This window comes from Monodon monoceros, unplaced genomic scaffold (genome assembly GCF_005190385.1).
Source record: "Monodon monoceros isolate NGI ecotype Baffin Bay Population unplaced genomic scaffold, NGI_Narwhal_1 Super_Scaffold_17, whole genome shotgun sequence".
Taxonomy (NCBI): domain Eukaryota; kingdom Metazoa; phylum Chordata; class Mammalia; order Artiodactyla; family Monodontidae; genus Monodon; species Monodon monoceros.
The window spans coordinates 1,169,149-1,189,074 of record NW_021703773.1 but is presented as its reverse complement, the minus strand read 5'-3'; the positions used below and the strand labels follow the sequence as shown (position 1 = coordinate 1,189,074).

Below are 19,926 nucleotides of genomic sequence, written 5' to 3'. Positions count from 1 at the left end.
CCCAGGAGGTCACCGATGCCCTGGGCTAACAAGAACGTTTTCAGTGGTGTGGTGGGACAGGAATAAGATCGCAGTGGGTGGAGGAAAGGGAGGGGAAGAGATGGAATCCTCGGACACAGACATGGTCTGGAGCTGCTCTGCCAGCACAGTGGCCACTCACATATGTGGCTACTTCAAATGAAAGTTGAGATGATATCAGATTAATATTCAGTTTCTCACTTTCACTAGCCACATTTCAAGTCTCCAGTAGCCATCTGACAGCACAGATTCAGAACATTCTCATCATCGCAGAAAATTCTGTTTGACAGTCATGGTCTAGATGCTGAGCAGTGAAGGAGTGGAAAGAAATGGAGCAGTGGCTGTTCTGAGCTGTGTGTGTGTGTATGTGTGTGTGTGTGTGTGTGTGTGTGTGTGTGTGATGAGAGAGACATAAGATACTTAGAGCTGGGTGGGAAAGAGCTCATGTGTGAAATATATGTTTGCCTCTGCCCCATCAGGCAGCTGTAGTGAATAGAAAAAAGATCCCCTCTACTCCTGCCAGCATTGTGATACCCTTAGAAAATTATTTTGAATACTTCTAGGTGTGTTTAAAAGTTTACTTGGGAAGAGAAAACATGGTTTTATCCCTGTACCTTGATAATTTTTAGCTTTGCATGTAAAGTGGGGTTGGTACCTGTCTGTTGAGTTAAACTCTGAACTCCTCCTGGGGCATTGGTGCTGGGTGACATACTGCACGGCGTGATCACATGGCATCGTGTGCTGAGTGCGTTCTGTCCTCCAGCTCCTGAGCTGGGCGTTGAGGATGTGGAAATAAATTTTGACCATAGGAATGCATGTGTGTCCCCAGTTTTGCACTCTCTTTCCCCAGGGTGGTTTCCAGGTCCACTTGGGTGTTGCCCTATGCCATAGGTTGGGGGTCTAGAGACCTATGATGTTACATCCCTGACTACATGGCAACCCCTAAGGTCACCCCTGTCCGCACATGTTTCCTGAGCTCCTGCTAAGTGCCTACCCGTTTACTTCTCAGCCCCGGACCCTCCAGACCACAAAGTTTCAGCATCGCTGCTCTTTGCTAGGTTTGTATAAAATATACTGCTTATTTCCTACTCAGAATTAGAGAAGGAGGCAACTGAAATATGCACTGCTGTAGGTATTTATAATTCAAATTTGAGAAAATAAGCCTGCTGTCCTGAGAATTACTCTTTAAGGCTCTGCTATCAGGTATCTGTCGTTCCTTTGTTTACATCACTCCTGCTTTTATATATATATAAATTTATTTTTATTTTTGGCTGCATTGGGTCTTCGTTGCTGTGCATGGGCTTTCTCTAGTTCTGGCGAGCGGGGGCTACTCTTGTGGTGTGCAGGCTTCTCATTGCGGTGGCTTCTCTTATTGCGGCACATGGGCTTTAGGCGTGTGCGGGCTTCAGTAGTTGTGGCTCGCGGGCTCTAGAGCGCAGGCTCAGTAGTTGTGGCGCATGGGCTTAGTTGCTCCGCGGCATGTGGGATCTTCCAGGACTAGGACTCAAACCCATATCCCCTGAATTGGCAGGCAGATTCTAAACCACTGCACCACCAGGGAAGTTCATGCCTGCTTTTTTTAAGAGTTTCTTTATAGCTGTGGCCCTTGAGGTGTCATATTCTGTGTCAGTGACAGCTGTGATGACCTCCATTATTTTTTTTTTTTTGCAGTACGTGGGCCTCTCACTGTTGTGGCCTCTCCCGTTGTGGAGCACAGGCTCCGGACGCGCAAGCTCAGCGGCCATGGCTCACGGGCCCAGCCGCTCCGCGGCATGTGGGATCTTCCCAGACCGGGGCACGAACCCGTGTCCCCTGCATCAGCAGGCGGACTCTCAACCATTGCGCCACCAGGGAAGCCCATGACCTCCATTCTTATTGGAACGGATGCGACCCTGGGCCCAAAAGACAACTTTTGCACAAGCTTTACAGATGGGTCCCTGTCCTGAAGGATGATATTTTTTCCTATCTCTTCCCAACTGCATCTCTTCACTATGACAACCCACATCCCATAGTAGCCATCATGCTTAAGACTTTTACCCTGCGGGGCTTTCATGCTGAATTCCATGTCTAAACACCATAAGACAAGCCATCTCCAGGCATTCATGGTGTCCTTGTGCCCCCAGGGTTCCCCTCCATTTCTTCTCACAGAAATGTCCACCATTCACACACTGGCACCCTAAAGTGGATTTTATAAAACGGGGAAACCCGGGGCTTCTCAAGCCCCTTATTATTACACACGCGGTGAAGATACACAGCATACTGAACAGCCATTTTAAGGAGGATGACAAGCAGTGAGGGCAGGAAGCTCTTCTTGGTTTTGGGGTTGTTCGCACCAGTTCACGTGAAAGCCAGGCCTCCAAAGGATGAAACCTCTGCCACATCAGGCCCCTGCAGCCGGGATGCTCCTTTCCTGGTGCAGTTTAGAGTGAAGCGTCAGAGCGGTTCAGGGTGGAGAAGGGGGCATCGTTCCTGTCCTTACCTCCTAGAACTGCTCTGCAGTGCAGACCCCGCTCCTGCGATGGCCTTGCTCCATTTGGAAATCACTGGCTTCTGGAAGCACTGACGTCATAGTCCCTAAAGCAGTGCTTTCCAACCCTGGCTGCACGTTGCAATCTCTTGGGGAATCCAGGGCACGCTACAGACTAACTAAATCGGGATCTCTAGGGGCGGGGTGTGGGCATTGCTGTTTTTAAAGCTCCCCGGCTCACCCCAGTGTGCAGCCGTTGTTGTGAACCGCTGCCTTGAAGGAGTCGCCAGCCCTAGAGCTGGAACATCCTCCCAGGTAATAGTTCTCAAGCCTGTGCCCGTTTGGGGGCTGGTCTCTGGAAGTTGTGATACTCTTTGTGGAACATTATGAAATATATTTGACCTTCTCTCTGTAACTAGCACATGACCTTCATTTGGTCCTTTCCTTCTCCCCAAATAATACTCTAGCTAACACTTACTGAGTGCTTCAAGCATTTTGTGTATTAAGTGCTCTATGTGTACTTCAGTCCTCACGAGGACCCCATGAGACGGGTCTTATATTACAGTCCTGCGTATTTACAAGCGAGGACACAGAGGCAAAGAAGGCTTCAGTCGCCTACCCAGGATTACAGAGCTGGCACTTGAACCCAGGTGCCCTGGCTCTGGAGTCTGTGCTCCTGCCTCCTGCCTCTCAGTCCACGGAGAGAAAGCGAAGCACTGATTCATTCAGTAGGCATTAACAGAGCCCCTACAGTGTGCCAGGCCCTTACTCATACTTTCCATTGTCGTGAACTAGGGGTGGCTTAACCGATAACAGACCTGTGTAATGCTGTCAGAAAAAAATGACTTAAACTCAATTTCAAAATAATTATTCTTGGTTGATGTCCTATAACACCAACTCTTCTATATCTAACAACCTCAAACAGCAAGTTAACTATCTAATTGAATGTACTTTGTTTTACTTTCTTTGAGATGCCCTCTTTGACCCATGGATTATTTAGAAATGTGTTGTTTAATTTCCAAGTGTTTAGTGATTTCCTTGTTTTTCTGTTAGTGGTTTCTACTTTGAATTCATCATGATCAGAGAACACACTGTATAATTTCACTTCTTTTAAGATTGCTGGTTTGTTTATGGCCTAAGATATAGTCTATCTTATTGAATGTGCCATGGGTGCTTGGAAAATATGTGTATCATGCTATTGTTTGGTGGAGTATTCTATATATGTCAGTTAGATCCTGTTGCTTGACTGTATCGTTCACATCTTCTGTACCCCCTTTTTTTTTTTGCGGTACGCGGGCCTCTCACTGTTGTGGCCTCTCCCGTTGCGGAGCACAGGCTCCAGATGCGCAGGCTCAGTGGCCATGGCTCACGGGCCTAGCCGCTCCGCGGCATGTGGGATCTTCCCGGACCAGGGCACGAACCCATGTCCCCTGCATCGGCAGGTGGACTCTCAACCACTGTGCCACCAGGGAAGCCCTGTACCCCCATTTTTTTTCTTCTGTATCCTTTATGATTTTATGTCTAGTAGTTCTATTAGTTGCTGACAAGGGGATTGAAGTCTCCAATTATAATTGTGGAATTGTCTGTTTCTCCTTTCAGCGTTATTGGTTTTTGCTCTATGTATCTTGAGGCTCTGTTGTTTGGTGCGTATGTAATTAGGGTCATTATGTCTTCCTGGTGAATTGATGCCTTTATCATTTTATAATGTCCCTCTTTGTCTCTAGGATTTTCTTTGCTCTAAAGTCTACTTTATCTTATATGGCCACTCCTGTTTTATTAATGTTTGCGTGGTACATCTTTCTCCACCCTGTTTTCTTTCAGTTTATCCATGTCATTTGTCAAATTTGAAGTGAGTTTCTTGTAAACAACTGGAGTTGTGTTACGTTTTTATTAATCCACTCTGCCAATCTCCTTTTTAAAATTGGTATATTTAGGCCATTTAGACTTGAGGTAATTATGATGTGTTAAAGTTTGTCTCCCAAGTTAACAGTTTACATAACCAGGGTACGTTTTCTTTAGAGATCTCACCAAGAGATGAAATTAACAACAGCTGTCAGTGGGTACTTGACCAAGGGATCTTTGTTTATTTGCATGATTTTATGGCCAAAGTAAAAGTTTGATGTCATCCTCTTGAAAAGTTTTCTAAGCTAAATTTATTGAGATCACACTTAATTGCATGGGGTTTTAGCATCTCAGCTAAACTCAGCTAATGCCCATTGGTTCATGTGTTTGGTGGACCCAGAACTTTCTTCTGAGGAATATTTGGTCCCATCTGGGGACTCCCTGTGTGCAGCTCCTTGCTGAGGTCAAGTGGCCGTCTGTTCTGGTATGTGCCCTGTGTGTCATAGGAGGATGTCAGTAATACTGCAGTCATGGTGGCTGACAGTGTTTGCATCTGCTCGTGGTGACCAGCATGGTGTATTTTCGTGTCTGCACGCCCTTATCAGTTGCTCTCACTCCATTATTACTGCTGCATTGCAAACTATCCTAGAATTTAGTGGCTTTTGATCCCCATTTTCACATACTGACAGATTCTCTGCGTCCAGAGTTCAGAAAGGAGCCAGTGGGGATGACTGTCCCTATTCCAGCTCCTCTGGGGCCACATCTGGGAAGGTGGGAAGGTTGGGGTGACTCAACCCTTGGGAGACAATCACCCAAGCGTACCTTCCCTTGCAAATCTGGCAGCTGCACTGTGGTGGCGTGAGCACCAGGACAGTCCCTGGAGCTAGGCGACCCTGGGGTAGTTGACCTCTTACGTGGTGGTCTGGGCTCTAGGAGAAAATGTTCCAGAAAACAAAGTAGCAGCTACATCACTCCACGGTCCTCTCTTGGACAAAGTAGCCACAAGCCCACTCAGATTCGAGGGGATGGGCCCTCCCTTGATGGGAACCTTGTCAGATAATTTGGGGGTCATGACATACTTGAGAAAAAATATTTATGGAGTACTGCCACCTAGATAGGTTAAGTGGTATCTGTTCTTTTACATTCTCTAAGTTAAAAAATAATTTATATTAACTATCATTTGAAAACTGCATAGCCTGACAGACCACCTTGTTTTGATATGCTGTGGAATTACTTTATGCTTGACTAGTAGGTCAGTTCCAGGCTATGTGAGTAAGGTTGCTGTAAGAATTCTCCAGAGGTTCATAACCCTAAGATGTGTTTCGCTGGGTGTATTGTGATTTCACGGACACAGTGAGTCATGTGCTGTTTGTTGTGTGTCCTGTGCAGTTGGAGAAACTGAAGCTTTGAGAATTGACTTTGTCCAAAGTCACAGAGCAAGTTAATCGTTGACTGGAATTAAATTCAGTGTCTTTTTCTCCTGGGGCAGTGTCTGTGTAAGAACGTCCCTGGCTCTTTCATCTAAGGTGTCCCTTTATGACGTGCCACCTCACGGGGTGATGGACACATAGCTCGGCGTTCTGAGCAGATTGTTTTATTAAATGGGAGGTTCCTATTGGGTGACAGACTTCACAGCTCCCAGTGGTTGGTGTTCCATTAGTGTGCTGTTCACCCCAGAGGAGAAGCGTGTTCACTTCCTCACAGTGTGCGTTTCCCTGATGATCAAGCTGAGGCGTGTGTCCGTGTCTGTTTCTGAGGATGGGGAAGAAAGTGGGGCATAGGATTCGTTCTTCTAAAAGAAAGCTAATCTCAACGGGGTTTTCTTCACAACCCGTTATGGTGATTAGGACATACTTTTTTACAGTTTAGGATCGAGATTGTTATATTTTAGCTAGAATGATTGTCAAAAAGTAAAAGAAAATCCACAAACCAGGATCCAAGCAAAACCAATAACCTGTATGTTCGTCTGGGGACCCACCTGGACCCTCTCCCAGCCTTAGGACTGTCTGAAGCTTTCTGCATGGACACATCCACCTCCTCTCCGTTACTCAGTCCCCATGTCTCCTGGACAGAGCCAGGGGCTTCTCACCGCCACCACACCGCCCCCGACCACAGTGCTCTCCAGGCAGGCCTGGGTCTTATTCATCTTCATGGCTCTAGTCTGTTACCGTGATGGAAGGTGCGTATCAAGGGACCGTGGAGTGAAGGAGCGACTGGATTGATGGTTCACAGAAGCATAACCCATCACTCACTAGCCTCTTGCCTTTCCTTCTGCCCTTGTGGCCCCAGAGTGTTTGCAAGAAATGATTCATTATTCACATTTCATTTAAAATACTGCTAAAGTTTGGGCCATAGCTCCAAATTCTCTCATGTTATGAAGGAGATGTTCAAATAGAAAAAAAAGAAGGGGGGGATTGGGGTCTGAAAAGTGCTTTCTTTCCGTGTTAGTTTTCCAGGCTGTTGTGGCCTCAGTTCCTCTCCCTTTCTGTGACCCTGGAAGCAGCGGGGGTCTCAGGCCAAGCCGTGCTCTGGGGCCTGCTCCGTGGGCCTCTGATCATGGCCCCCTCCCAACAAAGCTCCATCGATTCCGAACATTATTATTTATTGCAATGGCTACTTCTGGTGTTTACTGTCTAATGTTGGTACCAGTTTGGGGGTAAACCAGTGGTTCCCCAATTTAATAGGTCTGGTAGGGGGGGCCCAAGAATCTGCCTTTTCTAAGGCTGACCAGTTCCTGCCAGCAAAGACAAATGCAGGTGGACCAGTGTCTGTTGTGGTGGAAAATGGTGACCTGTATGCCAGGCCTTCTGATTCTTTTACTCTTCAGCTTGCTGTGGTTGATCTGTCTTGTGGCAGTTCCACAGAAACATACATGCTTTCCCCCAGATAGCCAGTGGTTCAGTGTTACAGCCTTTCTGTAAAGCTAAAGTGAATTCTTACCACTGACTAATTGGATAAGTTAGCCAAATAAAATAAATGCTTACAGGAGGTCCAACTTAGGATATTCCTTGAGGCACAAAGCAGTCGACGTGGATGCTTTGACCTTACCCTGTGATTCGATTTTTAAGACCAGGAAGTAAGAGCTTGGTCTCGTGAAGTATCTTGTTTAAAGTGTTGTGAGGTGAGTGTGAAGCCAGGGTTAGACCGGGGTCTCTGGCTTAGGTGCTGCCAAGCACAGTGACTGTCAGGACAGCTCGGGGCCTGGACGTGTCCGCAGCGGGAAGGAGGCTGCTCTAATTGTGATGATGATGGAAGGGGTGTAGGCATGCTATGGTGCAGGGTGGTGCTAACCACCTCTGTGTAGGGGTGTAGTCAGATAAAGGGTTGTGGTATCTAATAACTACACGTCAGTGATTTGAACATTCCAGTTGGTATTATACATTAGAAATGGGTTTCTCAAGCAACGGGTAAAAAAATTCTGTGGCGATATTGCTAAGAATCTGCCTTGACTCAGATTTTATATATGCTAGCTTGTATATCACCAGGCCTTTTACCAGAATATCAAGAATCCTGGTCTCATACAGATGGCCGAAAGGCACATGAAAAGAGCTCAACATTGCTAATGATTAGAGAAATGCAAATCAAATCTACAATGAGGTATCACCTCACACCAGTCAGAATGGCCATCATCAAAAAGTCTACAAATAATAAACGCTGGAGAAGGTGTGGAGAAAAGGGAACCCTCCTACACTGTTGGTGGGAATGTAAATTGGTGCAGCCACTATGGAAAAACAGTATGAAGGTTCCTTAAAAAACTAAAAATAGAACTACCATACGACCCAGCAATCCCACTACTGGGCATATACCCTGAGGAAACCATAATTCAAAAATAGTCATGTACCACAGTGTTCATTGCAGCTCTATTTACAATAGGCAGGACAAGGAAGCAACCTAAGTGTCCATTGACAGATGAATGGATAAAGAAGATGTGGTACATATATACAATGGCATATTACTCAGCCATAAAAAAGAAAGAAATAATGCCATTTACAGCAACATGGATGGACCTAGAGATTAGCATACTAAGTGAAGTAAGTCAGAGAAAAAGACGAATATCATATGACATCACTTATATGTGGAATCTAAAAAATGACACAAATGAACTTATTTACAAAACAGAAACAGACCCACAGACACAGAAAACAAACTTACAGTTACCAAAGGTTGGAAAGGAGGGGAGGGATAAATTAGGAGCTTGGGATTAACATATACACACTACTATATGTAAAAAAGATAACCAACAAGGACATACTGTATAGCACAGGGAACTATACTCAATATTTCATAATAACCTATAATGGAAAAAAATCTGAAAAAGAATATATGTATGTGTATAACTGAATCACTTAGCTGTACACCCAAAACTATCACAACATAGTAAATCAACTATACTCCAATAAAAAAATAAAATTAAAAAAAATAAAGAATCCTGGTCTCTTGGGTCCACAGTGACTTAAAAGAATGAGTTATTGGATCCAGCTTCCAAGCATATTTGATGCCATTGTATTGATATATAGCACAGCAAGAGGAGGGCTTGCCCAAGCCCAGACCCATCTGACTGAGAGCAGTGATGCAGTCAACGACGAATGGGGCAAAGGGGCATGATGTCATAGTATTGATAATAATAGTAATGACGTCGTTATCGTTATTACCACTGCTGACATCACCAAGTGCTTCCTGGGTACCAGGCATGTTTACATGTGTTAATTTATTTAATCTTCACAATATCCGTATAAAGAAATATGGCTGTATTTTTATTGATCCCATTTCTTAAAGATGAGGAAAGTGGTATCAATGAATCAATCCATAATACGTTATCTCAATCTTCAAAAGTGAGTCTTGAGACTGACTTTTCTGATATACTTTGGACAGTTATTGTCTTTCTGAAGTATCTTTATTGATGTTTTTCTGTTCTCAAAAGTCAATCTCAAAAAGAAAGGAAGAACAGAAAAGAAAGAAGACTTGTAAACAGCCTTTTGATGGTGAAGGTTGATCGACCTTTAAGAGCTTGGGCATGACAGGCTCTTGGATTCACAGCCGTCCTGCCCATCACCCTGTGAGCAGCATGTCATTCGTAACGTGGAACAAGTTACTCACTTACCTTCTGGAAAGGCCTCCATTCTCCCGTCCGTAAAAGGACGTGGTAAGGGGCGGACCCTCTGGAAGCCTCCTTCGAATCGAGGTGGTATTTGTGAACATGGTCTGAGCAGCCACGAGCAGGCACAGCTGTTTGGGCTGCGTGGCCTCTGCTTCGGGGTGAGCTGGACGAGTGGTCGTGTACACACAGCTCACGGTCCCCAGAAAAACGGCGAGGTCACACATGCCCTGCTCTCTGACCCTTAACCCCTGCGCATTGCTGCTGCTGTATCTTGAGTTGCTGCTTTTCCCACATCCTGGACGTGCCGTCCGCAGCTGGTGGGAAGCGTGATAACGGTGTCCGAATTCCTGTCCCTGGGTTTGCTCTGGAGCCTTGAGACCCCCCTCCCTGGTCCCCGCTCCAGGCCCCTCAGACTCTGCTCAGTCGGGCAGCGTCGCTCTGTGTGGCTTCCACGTTGGTTCCCTAGAGGGAGGAGAAGGGTGCATCCCCTGAGACCCCGTCCCCGCAGAGTGAGAGCTCGGGTGGGGTTGCGGTCTGTCCTGCCAGTGTGGAAGCCTGGCCTCCCCGGGAGCCTGCTTTTCCACGAAACCTAAACGTCCTCAGGAGCCTTTTCCCGTGACTCCACTGTCACTTCTGACCTCGGCCCCTGAGCTGCGGATGCTCACTTGGCCCGATTTCCCCCCCTCCGATCCTGCATTGCCTTCGGCTCTCCCCCGCACCCTCGGCCGGACCCCAGTGAGTCCCCTCGGCCACTTTCTTCGCGGTGCCGACCCCCTGGCCCTGCACGTGTGTCCTGCAGAGCCAGCCTGGATCCGCAAGTCCTGTCTCCCCGTCCTTGCTCTGCTCCTCCAGCTGCCGGGGACAGTCCCCTCGTGCACGTGCTCTGTCGGGGCTCACGGGGGCCCCCTGTGCCCTCGTGCCCGGCTGTGGACCCCTCTCACCCTGCCTTGTGCCGCCCCGGCTCTCCCGTGTCGCCCCTAAACCCCATTCTCAGCCTGGCCTTCCTCCTGCTGCAGGAGAAACTGGACATTCGTCCTCGTGCTTCCTTGAGTTCCTCGTCCCACCCCTGCGTGGTCCGCACCCTGCTAGCCTCCTGCCCTGTGCTGGGGGGTAGGTTGCCCCCTCTGTGTCCCTGGCCCTTCCCTGTGTGGGCCCCCCCTCCTTCCATCCGTGTGTCCTCGTGATCTGTTTCTGTTTTGCTTCTTCCTCTCAGCGCGTGACGGACTTTTTCTTTCTCCTACTTTTCAAGTCTTTCATGAAGGACTTCAGGGACTTTCCAACCCTCTGAGTTCCTCTGGCTGCCACTCTGCTGGGCCCGCCCCTTCTTACCCCGCACCTCCCCACCCCACCCGCCTTCTGTGCCACAGAAACAGAGCTCTGGCTCCCGTGGAGCTCAGCTATGGGGGTGCACAAGGGCGAGGAGGGTGAACACCCTCAGGTAACGGGCGGCGACGGCACTAGAACAGGGCGCGTGGAAGAGGGGACCGAGGGGGACGGGAGACGGCCTCGTGGAAGAGGTGCATCTGGGTCGAGACCTACAAGGGGGGAAGGATCCGGCGGTGCCCAGCCTGGGGAGGCATCCCAGGCAGAGGCGGAGGAAAGGGCAAAGGTCCTGGCGCAGGAAGGAACTTGACAACTTCCAGGAAACAGAAGCAAGATGCTTTCCTCACCTAGCTCACTCCTGCCCCTCGACCTCTCATCCTCTTTCAGATTTGCTCCAGACCCTGTCGCTTCCGGGAACGTCATGGCCGGGGCCACCGTTGGGCTGCTTGCCATCCAGTGGGCTTGCCCCGTCCTCATCTTACTTGACCTTGACGCAGCAGCGGGCGCTGAGCTGCCCTGGCCCACCGTGAGCTTCCCTGCCGCCCAGTCCTGCGCCTGACCTGGCAGCCTCCCTGCTGGCTACGCAGCATCTGCCTCCGGGACCCCTCTTCTCACTCTCTACACTTCCGCAGCCCCCCAAACTCTGGGGCATCTCACTCTGCAAAGGGCCCGTCTGCTGAGCTTCAGACACAAGCTCCTCAAGTCAGCATTTCAGACTTTTAACTCATAGGCCTCGCCTCACCTGCAGCTCACTCCCCTCACCTGCCCTCTCACCTCTAACCGGTTCTCTCCAGCCTTTGCCACTTGCCCTCCTCTCGCTGGCGCTGTCTCAGCTTCCTGCTGAGTCACAGGATTTCTTCCCTCAGTGCTCTGATATCACCCCCGTCCTCCATCCACACCGCTGTCAGGAGATGGCACTAATGCCACTTCGCCTCTCCCCTGAGCTCGGGGAGGGTTTGCTCCCTAGGAGGCCCTGGTGGCCAGCGTGCTGTGCCCTTACCTCACTGCCCAGCTTCACCTCCTACACCTGCCTCTTGTGCCCCAGCCTGGCTGAACTGCTGCAAGTTTGCCAAACATAACAAGTTGGTTTTGTTTGTTCAGTATCTTTGTTATCTTTCCGTGGAATGTTCTCTCTGATTTTGTAGTCTTGGCAAACGCCCAGTCTCCAGTTCTGGTGAAATATCATCTGTCAGCCTGTCCACACCCTCAGCAGGTGGAGACGCCCTCCTTTCTTCTCCCTGCACCGTGGGCAGACTCTCAGGTGCTTAGCATGTTATACGTGCCTTTTTGGTTTACCTGTCTGCCTTCTCTCTAGAATGTGAATTCTGAGAGCACAGTGATTTTCTTTTTTAATCTTTAATTTATTTTTGGCTGCATTGTGTCTTCACTACTGCATGTGGGCTTTCTCTAGTTGCAGCGAGCGGGGGCTACTCTTCGTTGCGGCGTGTGGGCTTCTCATTGCAGTGGCTTCTCTTGTTGCGGAGCACGGGCTCTAGGCATGCGGGCTTCAGTAGTTGCGGCACGCGGGCTCGGTAGTTGTGGCGCACAGTCTTAGTTGCTCTGCGGCACGTGGGATCTTCCCGGACCAGGGCTCGAACTCGTGTCCCCTGCATTGGCAGGCGGATTCTTAACCACTGTGCCACCAGGGAAGTCCCCACAATGATTTTTTTTTTATCACAACCCTCTTTATATCTCTAACGGAGAACACAGTCCATGGTGAATGATACCCATAAGGAAAATCAATAAGGATAAAAATAACCATGTCATGTGACTATGAATTGTGCGTGGCTGGTGGTACACCTGGTGAGGAGCCCAGCCCACTGCTGCGCTGGGTTCACAACACGTCTTCGCTTCCCACTTAGTATCAGGTACATGATTGTCTTCATGGAGTTGATCTGTAGCTTTGTGGGGAAAAGATGGCTCTGAAAAGAAGTCGACTGCCAGTATCAGTGATGAAGTAAGGAGGAACCCTCAGTAAGTGAGGTTCTTAGAAATTCTTGATGGATTAAGAACGAAGTGTTGGAGCCCGTGCTCCACAACAAGAGAAGCCACTGCAATGAGAAGCCCGCGCACCGCAATGAAGAGTAGCCCCCGCTCGCCACAACTTAGAGAAAGCCTGCACGCAGCAACAAAGACCCAATGTAGCCAAAAATAAATAAATAAAAGTGATTAAAAAAAAAAAAGTACCAAGTGTTGAGTTTGTCTGCATGGATCTATAGCATGAACAAATGCAATAAATAGGAATAAAAAAGGGGATTCATGAATTGTTTCAGCAAGGGCATCAGTTGGTGCAGCCGTTTCTTATCAAAAGAAATGTTTAGTGAAAGTTAATGGGGATGAACCTGAGTCAGGACGAGTACAGAAGCGGCTGTGAGCTGATGCCCTGTGATGCAGGAGAAACAAGGTGTGTGCAGGCGTCCCGTAACCTGGCAGAGGTGGAAAGCTGTAAAGTGGTTACTTTTTACTGTCTTTATGGGGAGAATTATTTACATTGTGGTCTCTGAGCATTTGGGGATTCACAGCAGTCTTTCGCAAATGTCAAATGTCTGCTACTTTCCCTAAGAATATAGAGCTGGCAACAGATGGCACTGTGATGATGTCTTGTTATCCCACGTGGCCTGAGAGTGAGACGTTTCATCTAAGTGGAATTCTCTAGATAACTGAAGCACCACAATAGTAGAAAATTACCATTGTGAAATAAAATCTTTCTCAGGTATGTCCCAGTTTCTCTTTCCGAACAGACTAAGGAGATTAGGTTCCTACGCTGATGTCTTCAAAGGCAGTTTACATGGGTGGAGTATTTTTTTTTCTTTATATTAGATGATCCCAGACATTTCTGTTAAATTAAAAAAAATAATAACATTCTGTCTCCCCCTGCTGTTAGGAGGTGACCTGTCACTACTTACTACTGTCAGCATTTCTGCCTGTTACACCTTTTCTTTCCGCATATACTTTCCTTTTTCTGGAAATTTTTTTTTCATGAAAATCCCCCCCCTTTTCAAAATTTACTACTTTTAATGTGTTGTAGACTCTGAACTCAGATAATTGTTATTTAGCAGCTGTTAGACCTATGTGTAAAAGAAAGAGAAAAGCTCCAAGGGGGCCTGTAAGGGTTATCCGAGGGTAGAGGAGCTATGAACTGTGGTTTTTACCACAGACCTTATGTCATTTGTCTGGCTTCTCAGACGCTGCTGCTTCTTCCTTTGCTCTGAGGGGTTCGTGTTGGGTATGGAAGACGACCTCGAGGGAGGAAACAGCTTCCCTGGGTCTCGGTGTACTTGTCTGTAAAATGAGAGGCTGGAGTAGACCATGTCTGGGGGCACATGTGTCACGGGCCGGGAGGGCAGCTCCACACAGAGGTGTTTAAGCTCTCAGATCCGCGTGTCTGGAGGAGCGAGCAATCACTTAGGATTGAGAAAGCCTGGGAATCTTCCCAGGGGAGGAGGGTCCTGTTTAGAAGGGGTGAGGGGGGACCTGTGTCTTGAGAAAGTGCCAGGCCTTTTCACAGGACAGCAGTTACTGCGGTAAAATACACATAACGTAAAATTCACCACTTTAAGCTTTTTTTCTTTTGGCCACACTGCGCAGCTTATGGGATCTTAATTCCTCAACCAAGGATTGAACCTGCGCCCTCCGCAGTGAGAGCATGGAGTCCTAACCACTGGACCACGAGGGAATTCCCTATTTTAACCATTTTTAGGTGTACAGTTCATTGGCATTAAGTACACTCACATTGTATGTAACTGTCATCCCCACGCATTTCTAGAACTTTTTCATTATGTCGGACTGAAACTCCGTGCCCATTAAACACTAAGTCCCCTCCCCCTGCCCCACCCTCTGGTGAGCCCCAGTCTACTGCCTGTCTCTGTGAATTTGACTACTTTAGACTCCTCGTACGAGGGGGTTCATATAGTCTCTGTCCTTTTCTGTCTAGCTGACTCCACTTAGCTCGTGTTTTTGGGTCCATCCATGCTGTAGCATGTGTCTGAATGCCATTCCTTTTTAAGGCTGAGTAACATTCCATTGCATGTATAGACCACGCTTTGTCCATCCATTCACCTGTTCATGGAGGTTTGAGTTGTTGCCACGTTTGGCTGCTGTGAATGATGCTGCTGTGAACATGTGTGTACACGTGTCTGTTCAAGTCTCTGTTTTCAGCTCTTTTGGGTGCACACCCAGAAGTGGAATGGCTGGGTCAGATTATAATTCTGTGTTTAACTTTTGAGGGAACTGCCAGGCTCTTTTCCATGGCTGCACAATTTTACATTCCCACCAGCGTTGCACTTTCGGTTCCAATTTTTCCAGGGGGAAGAGTAGTTGTATATGCTACATGCTCGACATAAACCCAGTTTCATTTGAGGCAGGGGCAGGACGTACAATTAGGACAGGAGTTCGGAGCCAGATGAGGGAGGGTTTGAAGGCTTGGCTGTAGTATTGGTGCTTTGCTCTCTGGGCTGTGAGAAGCTAGGGGGCTTCTGAGCTGGGCCAGAGCAGGAGTAGAGTGATGCTATAGGAAGCTAAGGGCCCCAGGGTATGTGCAGGATGGACCGGGCCCTGGAAGTGGGGCAGGGGTGTCAGAGGCGGCAGGTATCTAGCTGGGGGACCTGGGCTCCATGTGGGAAGATAGGAAAGGCGGGGATGAAAGTGGAGACACCTCTGGGCTCAGCAGTGCAGCACTGGCCGCAGCCATGTCCACTCGTCCTGAGTGAGGGTGGGGACGTGAGGGCGGGGACCTTCGGCATCATGATTTCTGAGGTCCTTAAGTGGAAGGCAGGATGGAGGGGTCACGTCCGCATCTGGTAAGCTCCTCGCCTACTGAAGGAGCAGACATTTGCAGCAGACCGAGGAGCTGTATCTTGGATTCCTGGAGGTGTCCGCATCTAGTTGTTGGTCCTGGGGCCTGGACCCCTGGAGGAGAGCAGGTCAAGCACGGGTCTGCCTGAACGGGGAGCAGAAACAGCAAACTCACAGGAAGGTCGGCACCTAGTGGCGGAAAGAGGGAAAAGGCGTTAGACTAAGCTCTAAGCCAGCTCCAGAGTCCTTATTTATTTATTTATTTTGCCGTACGCGGGCCTCTCACTGTTGTGGCCTCTCCCGTTGCGGAGCACAGGCTCCGGACGCGCAGGCTCAGCGGCCATGGCTCACGGGCCCAGCCACTCCGCGGCATGTGGGATCTTCCCGGACCGGGGCACAAACCTGTGTCTCCTGCATCGGCAGGAGGACTCTCAACCACTGCGCCACCAGGGAGGCCCGTTTAGGGTGAATTTTATTCTTTTTTTTTTTTTTTTTTTTTTTTTTTTTTTGCGGTACACGGGCCTCTCACTGTTGTGGCCTCTCCCGTTGCGGAGCACAGGCTCTGGATGCGCAAGGCTCAGTGGCCATGGCTCACAGGCCCAGCCACTCTGCGGCATGTGGGATCTTCCCGGACAGGCGGACTCTCAACCACTACACCACCAGGGAAGCCCAGTCCTTATTTTGATCTTTAATTTGCATAGTGGATAAGAATGATACTGCCCTATAAAATATAACCAGGGAGGTATTCGCGTGGCCAACCTGCTTTGCCTTTGCCATTGTGCGTGCAGCTCGTTGGCTGAAAACCCAATCCTGCCGCGGTGCTTCTGCTCCCTTTCTCTCAGAGGGAGACTGTCCGACTTTCCATCCCTGAAGGTTTCCAGGAGGCACAGGCTTTGTTTAGGTGCTGTCCTTATGTCACAAGGAGACTGGGGTGGGGGGACGTACCTGTGGGTGTGGTGGATGAGGGCTGGGGCAGGGTTTTGGTGGACACAGGCTGCAAGAGAGCTTTAAGTAACTTATTTAAAATAGATGGGATTAAGGGATCTAAAATCAGGTTTCTAAGACATAATGAATTGAATTAGGCAGAGTACGGGGAAATATGCTAAAAAGTTGCTGCTGTAATAGCTGTTTCAAGGCACAGGATGCGGGTGATGCCGACAAAGCAGCTGGAGCTGCGGCTGAGATCAGCCTGGTCCACTGGCTCCTGGTGGTCCCGGAGGTGTTGGGGGAGGGTGTGTCCGGGAACCAGGAAGGCAGGCTGCTCCTGTCCCCCAGGATGCTGGTGCGGCTCCCTGCAGGCATGGTCGTAGGAATCATTATTAATAAGGACTGCTATGTTCTCTGGTTCTTTATAAATGCACACCCATCTCTTGAGACAGGTGCATACCTGCATCTTCAAATCTGTGGATTTAGATTTTATAAGTTAATGATTCTGATCCTGGTGCTGAGAAAGAAAATGACTCCAATTCTGAGAAGCCATCCCGGCCCGCATACTTGCTATCTGCAGGTTCAGCTGTAGCAGCCTTGCGCGGGGGTTGCCATGGAGAGCAGGGGTACTTGCCGGCCCCGGGTCACAGCTGTGTTTCCGTCCAGCAGAGATGCTGTTAACTGAGCCGACTGCTTCCTGACTCAGCCCCACCTCACCTGGGCCCCTGGGAGCTGGTGGCTGCCCAACTGCTCTGGGCAGCAGAGGTGGGAAGAGCCCATGTCCTCTGCGAGGACCAGTTGCCTGAAAGGGTGAACAGGCTTCGAAGGGAGCCACTTCACGTTTTCAGAGACATCCTCCGAGCCTCGTGAGAAGTGCCCCTCCCTTCTCCCATGAGTGGTCCCGGTGGGGATGCTGGGACCTCGTCCCAGCAGCAGCTCGGCAGACCTTCTCTCAGCTTCCCCGACCTGCACTGGGGAGCCCAGGGGGCTTCAGGTGGGAGCTCTGCCCCATCCTCGTAGCCCTGCACCCAGGTCCTCGAGTCCCCGAGCCGCCGGTGTTGGGCTGTGCGTGTGAACCTCTGGGTGGTGGCAGGTGAGGCCCCCTGGAAGATTCGCAGCCCAGGCTCCTCTCTGCGGCCCTGGAGGGAGATCAGAGAGGCCGCAGAGCCAGGGGTGTGGGGTGAACAGCTCCTGGAACGGGAAGAACAGAGGCGTTTGTGCAGCAGACCTGTGGCCCCCACAGAAGAGAGGAGAGCGGGGGTGAGGATGAAAAGAGAAGGGCTCAGAGAGGCCTGGAAACCGGCGAGCCCAGGAGGATGCCTTCTGTGGAGTCGCCTTTGTAGCTACTCAGGGCCTAGGGTGCGGCCCAGCCAAAGTAGGGGCTCAGAGGAAGGGAGGACGAGAAAGAGAAAACCTGGCCAGTCAAGAGAAGAGAGACGAGGACGCTTCTCTGGTGACTTGTCGAACTGGATGGGTTTTTCTGCCGGTAGGAAAACACCCACAAGCCCAGTGACACGGGGAGGTGTGGAACTTAGGCCCCAGCGGATGGTTGGCTCGCGAGGTGGGGAAGTTCCGTCTGGTCAGGCCTGCGGAGCCTCATCCCGTCGTTGAGCGAAACGCTGGGTCACACGGTCCGCCCAGCAATGAGACAGTGGAGTTCCAGTGATGGCGACACTTGGGGGGCCCATCGTCACCCCAAGTAGGCTGGCTCTGAGGTGCTGGCTGTGCTGCTTCCCAGAGGGGAAGTTATGCAAGACGTGCACCTGCCGCTGTGCTGGTACTGTACATGCCGTCTGCTTTAGTGCTTCCGGAAGCTTCCTTGGGGCCACATGACCCATGGGAGCGGCCCGAGTGGCTCCCAGTGCCCCGAATGGACCACTGTGGTCACTTCATATGAAATGGCTGTCGTTTCTCAGAGATCGTTTTAACACACTTCTTAAATTAAATATAATATTAAAGTATGTATCTTATCATATTGTAGAAATGTAGATAAATAGCAGAAAAGAAAAAACACATAACCCTTCTCCACAGCACAGCCAGTCTTATTTTGACATATTTCCTTACAGTCCTTTTTTAAATGCCTCTGAATAGTATAAATGCAGGTTTGTATCCAATGTTACAAACTTTTTTTTTAACATCTTTATTGGAGTATAATTGCTTTACAATGGTGTGTTAGCTTCTCCTTTATAACAAAGTGAATCAGTTATACATATATATGTGTTCCCATATCTCTTCCCTCTTAGGTCTCCCTCCCTCCCACCCTCCCTATCCCACCCCTCTAGGTGGTCACAAAGCACCGAGCTGACCTCCCTGTGCTATGCGGCTGCTTCCCACTAGCTATCTGTTTTACGTTTGGTAGTGTATATATGTCCATGCCACTCTCTCACTTTGTCACAGCTTACCCTTCCCCCTCCCCATATCCTCAAGTCCATTCTCTAGTAGTTCTGTGTCTTTCTTCCCGTCTTACCCCTAGTTTCTTCATGACCTTTTTTTTTTCTTAGATTCCATATATATGTGTTAGCATACGGTATTTGTTTTTCTCTTTCTGACTTACTTCACTCTGTATGACAGACTCTAGGTCCATCCACCTCACTACAAATACCTCAATTTCATTTCTTTTTATGGCTGAGTAATATTCCATTCTATATATGTGCCACATCTTCTTTATCCATTCATCCGATGATGGACACTTAGGTTGCTTCCATGTCCTGGCTATTGTAAATAGAGCTGAAATGAACATTTTGGTACATGACTCTTTTTGAATTACAACGTTACAAACTTTTTGCCATGTGTTTTTTTGAGGTCTTCATAACCGATTTTTAAATTGATGGTATTTTCATTTCTTTTGCTATTTAAGTGGGAGCATTTTGAGTTTTCTAATAAGTATTAGGTGTGGAGGTTTAATCTTAATTTTTTAAAGTAAGGCATTTTGTGCTAGCTCTTGGCTATTAAAAACACTCAGCAGCCACGGTTAATTTTTAGAACTGTCTCTCCTTGTGTCTGTTAACAGGGATCTACCGCACAGAAAAGGATAAAGGCACTTTGTACGAGCTCACGTTCAGAGGGGACCACAAGCATGAGTTCAGACGCCTTGTCTTGTTCCGACCGTTTGGCCCCATCATGAAGGTGAAGAAGGAGGATTTGAACATGGCCGGCACGCTGGTCAATGTCATCGTCCCACTGGCCAGGAGGGTGGACAAGTTCCGGCAGTTCATGCAGAATTTCAGGTGGGCCTGTTGGCACGTGTGTGTGAAACCCTGATGGCGCGTCCTGTCCCTCCCTGGTCCCTGCCCAGCACGCAGGCCCCTGTCTCTCCCTGTTCGACTCTATTTTCTTCCTGTAAAGTTTATCGTTGTATCTGCCTTTCCCTAAAGCAATTAGAAAGCTGCCAGATAAGCGGATTTACCTTCAGAAGCGAAGGTTAGGAGGACTGGGTTTTCATCGGGATCTGTAGGGT

At 49.0% G+C, this 19,926-nt stretch overlaps 1 protein-coding gene across 8 annotated transcripts in view; it reads left to right on the top strand.

Annotated features, from left to right (window-relative positions):
- CSGALNACT1 (chondroitin sulfate N-acetylgalactosaminyltransferase 1) overlaps positions 1-19,926 on the top strand; it is a 261,032-nt gene that overhangs the window by 199,807 nt on the left and 41,299 nt on the right. For all 8 annotated transcript variants that reach the window (XM_029226614.1, XM_029226616.1, XM_029226612.1 and 5 more), the window contains one exon: positions 19,480-19,696. In XM_029226614.1, coding sequence (XP_029082447.1) covers positions 19,480-19,696 — 217 coding nt within the window. The remainder of the gene's footprint in view (positions 1-19,479; positions 19,697-19,926) is intronic.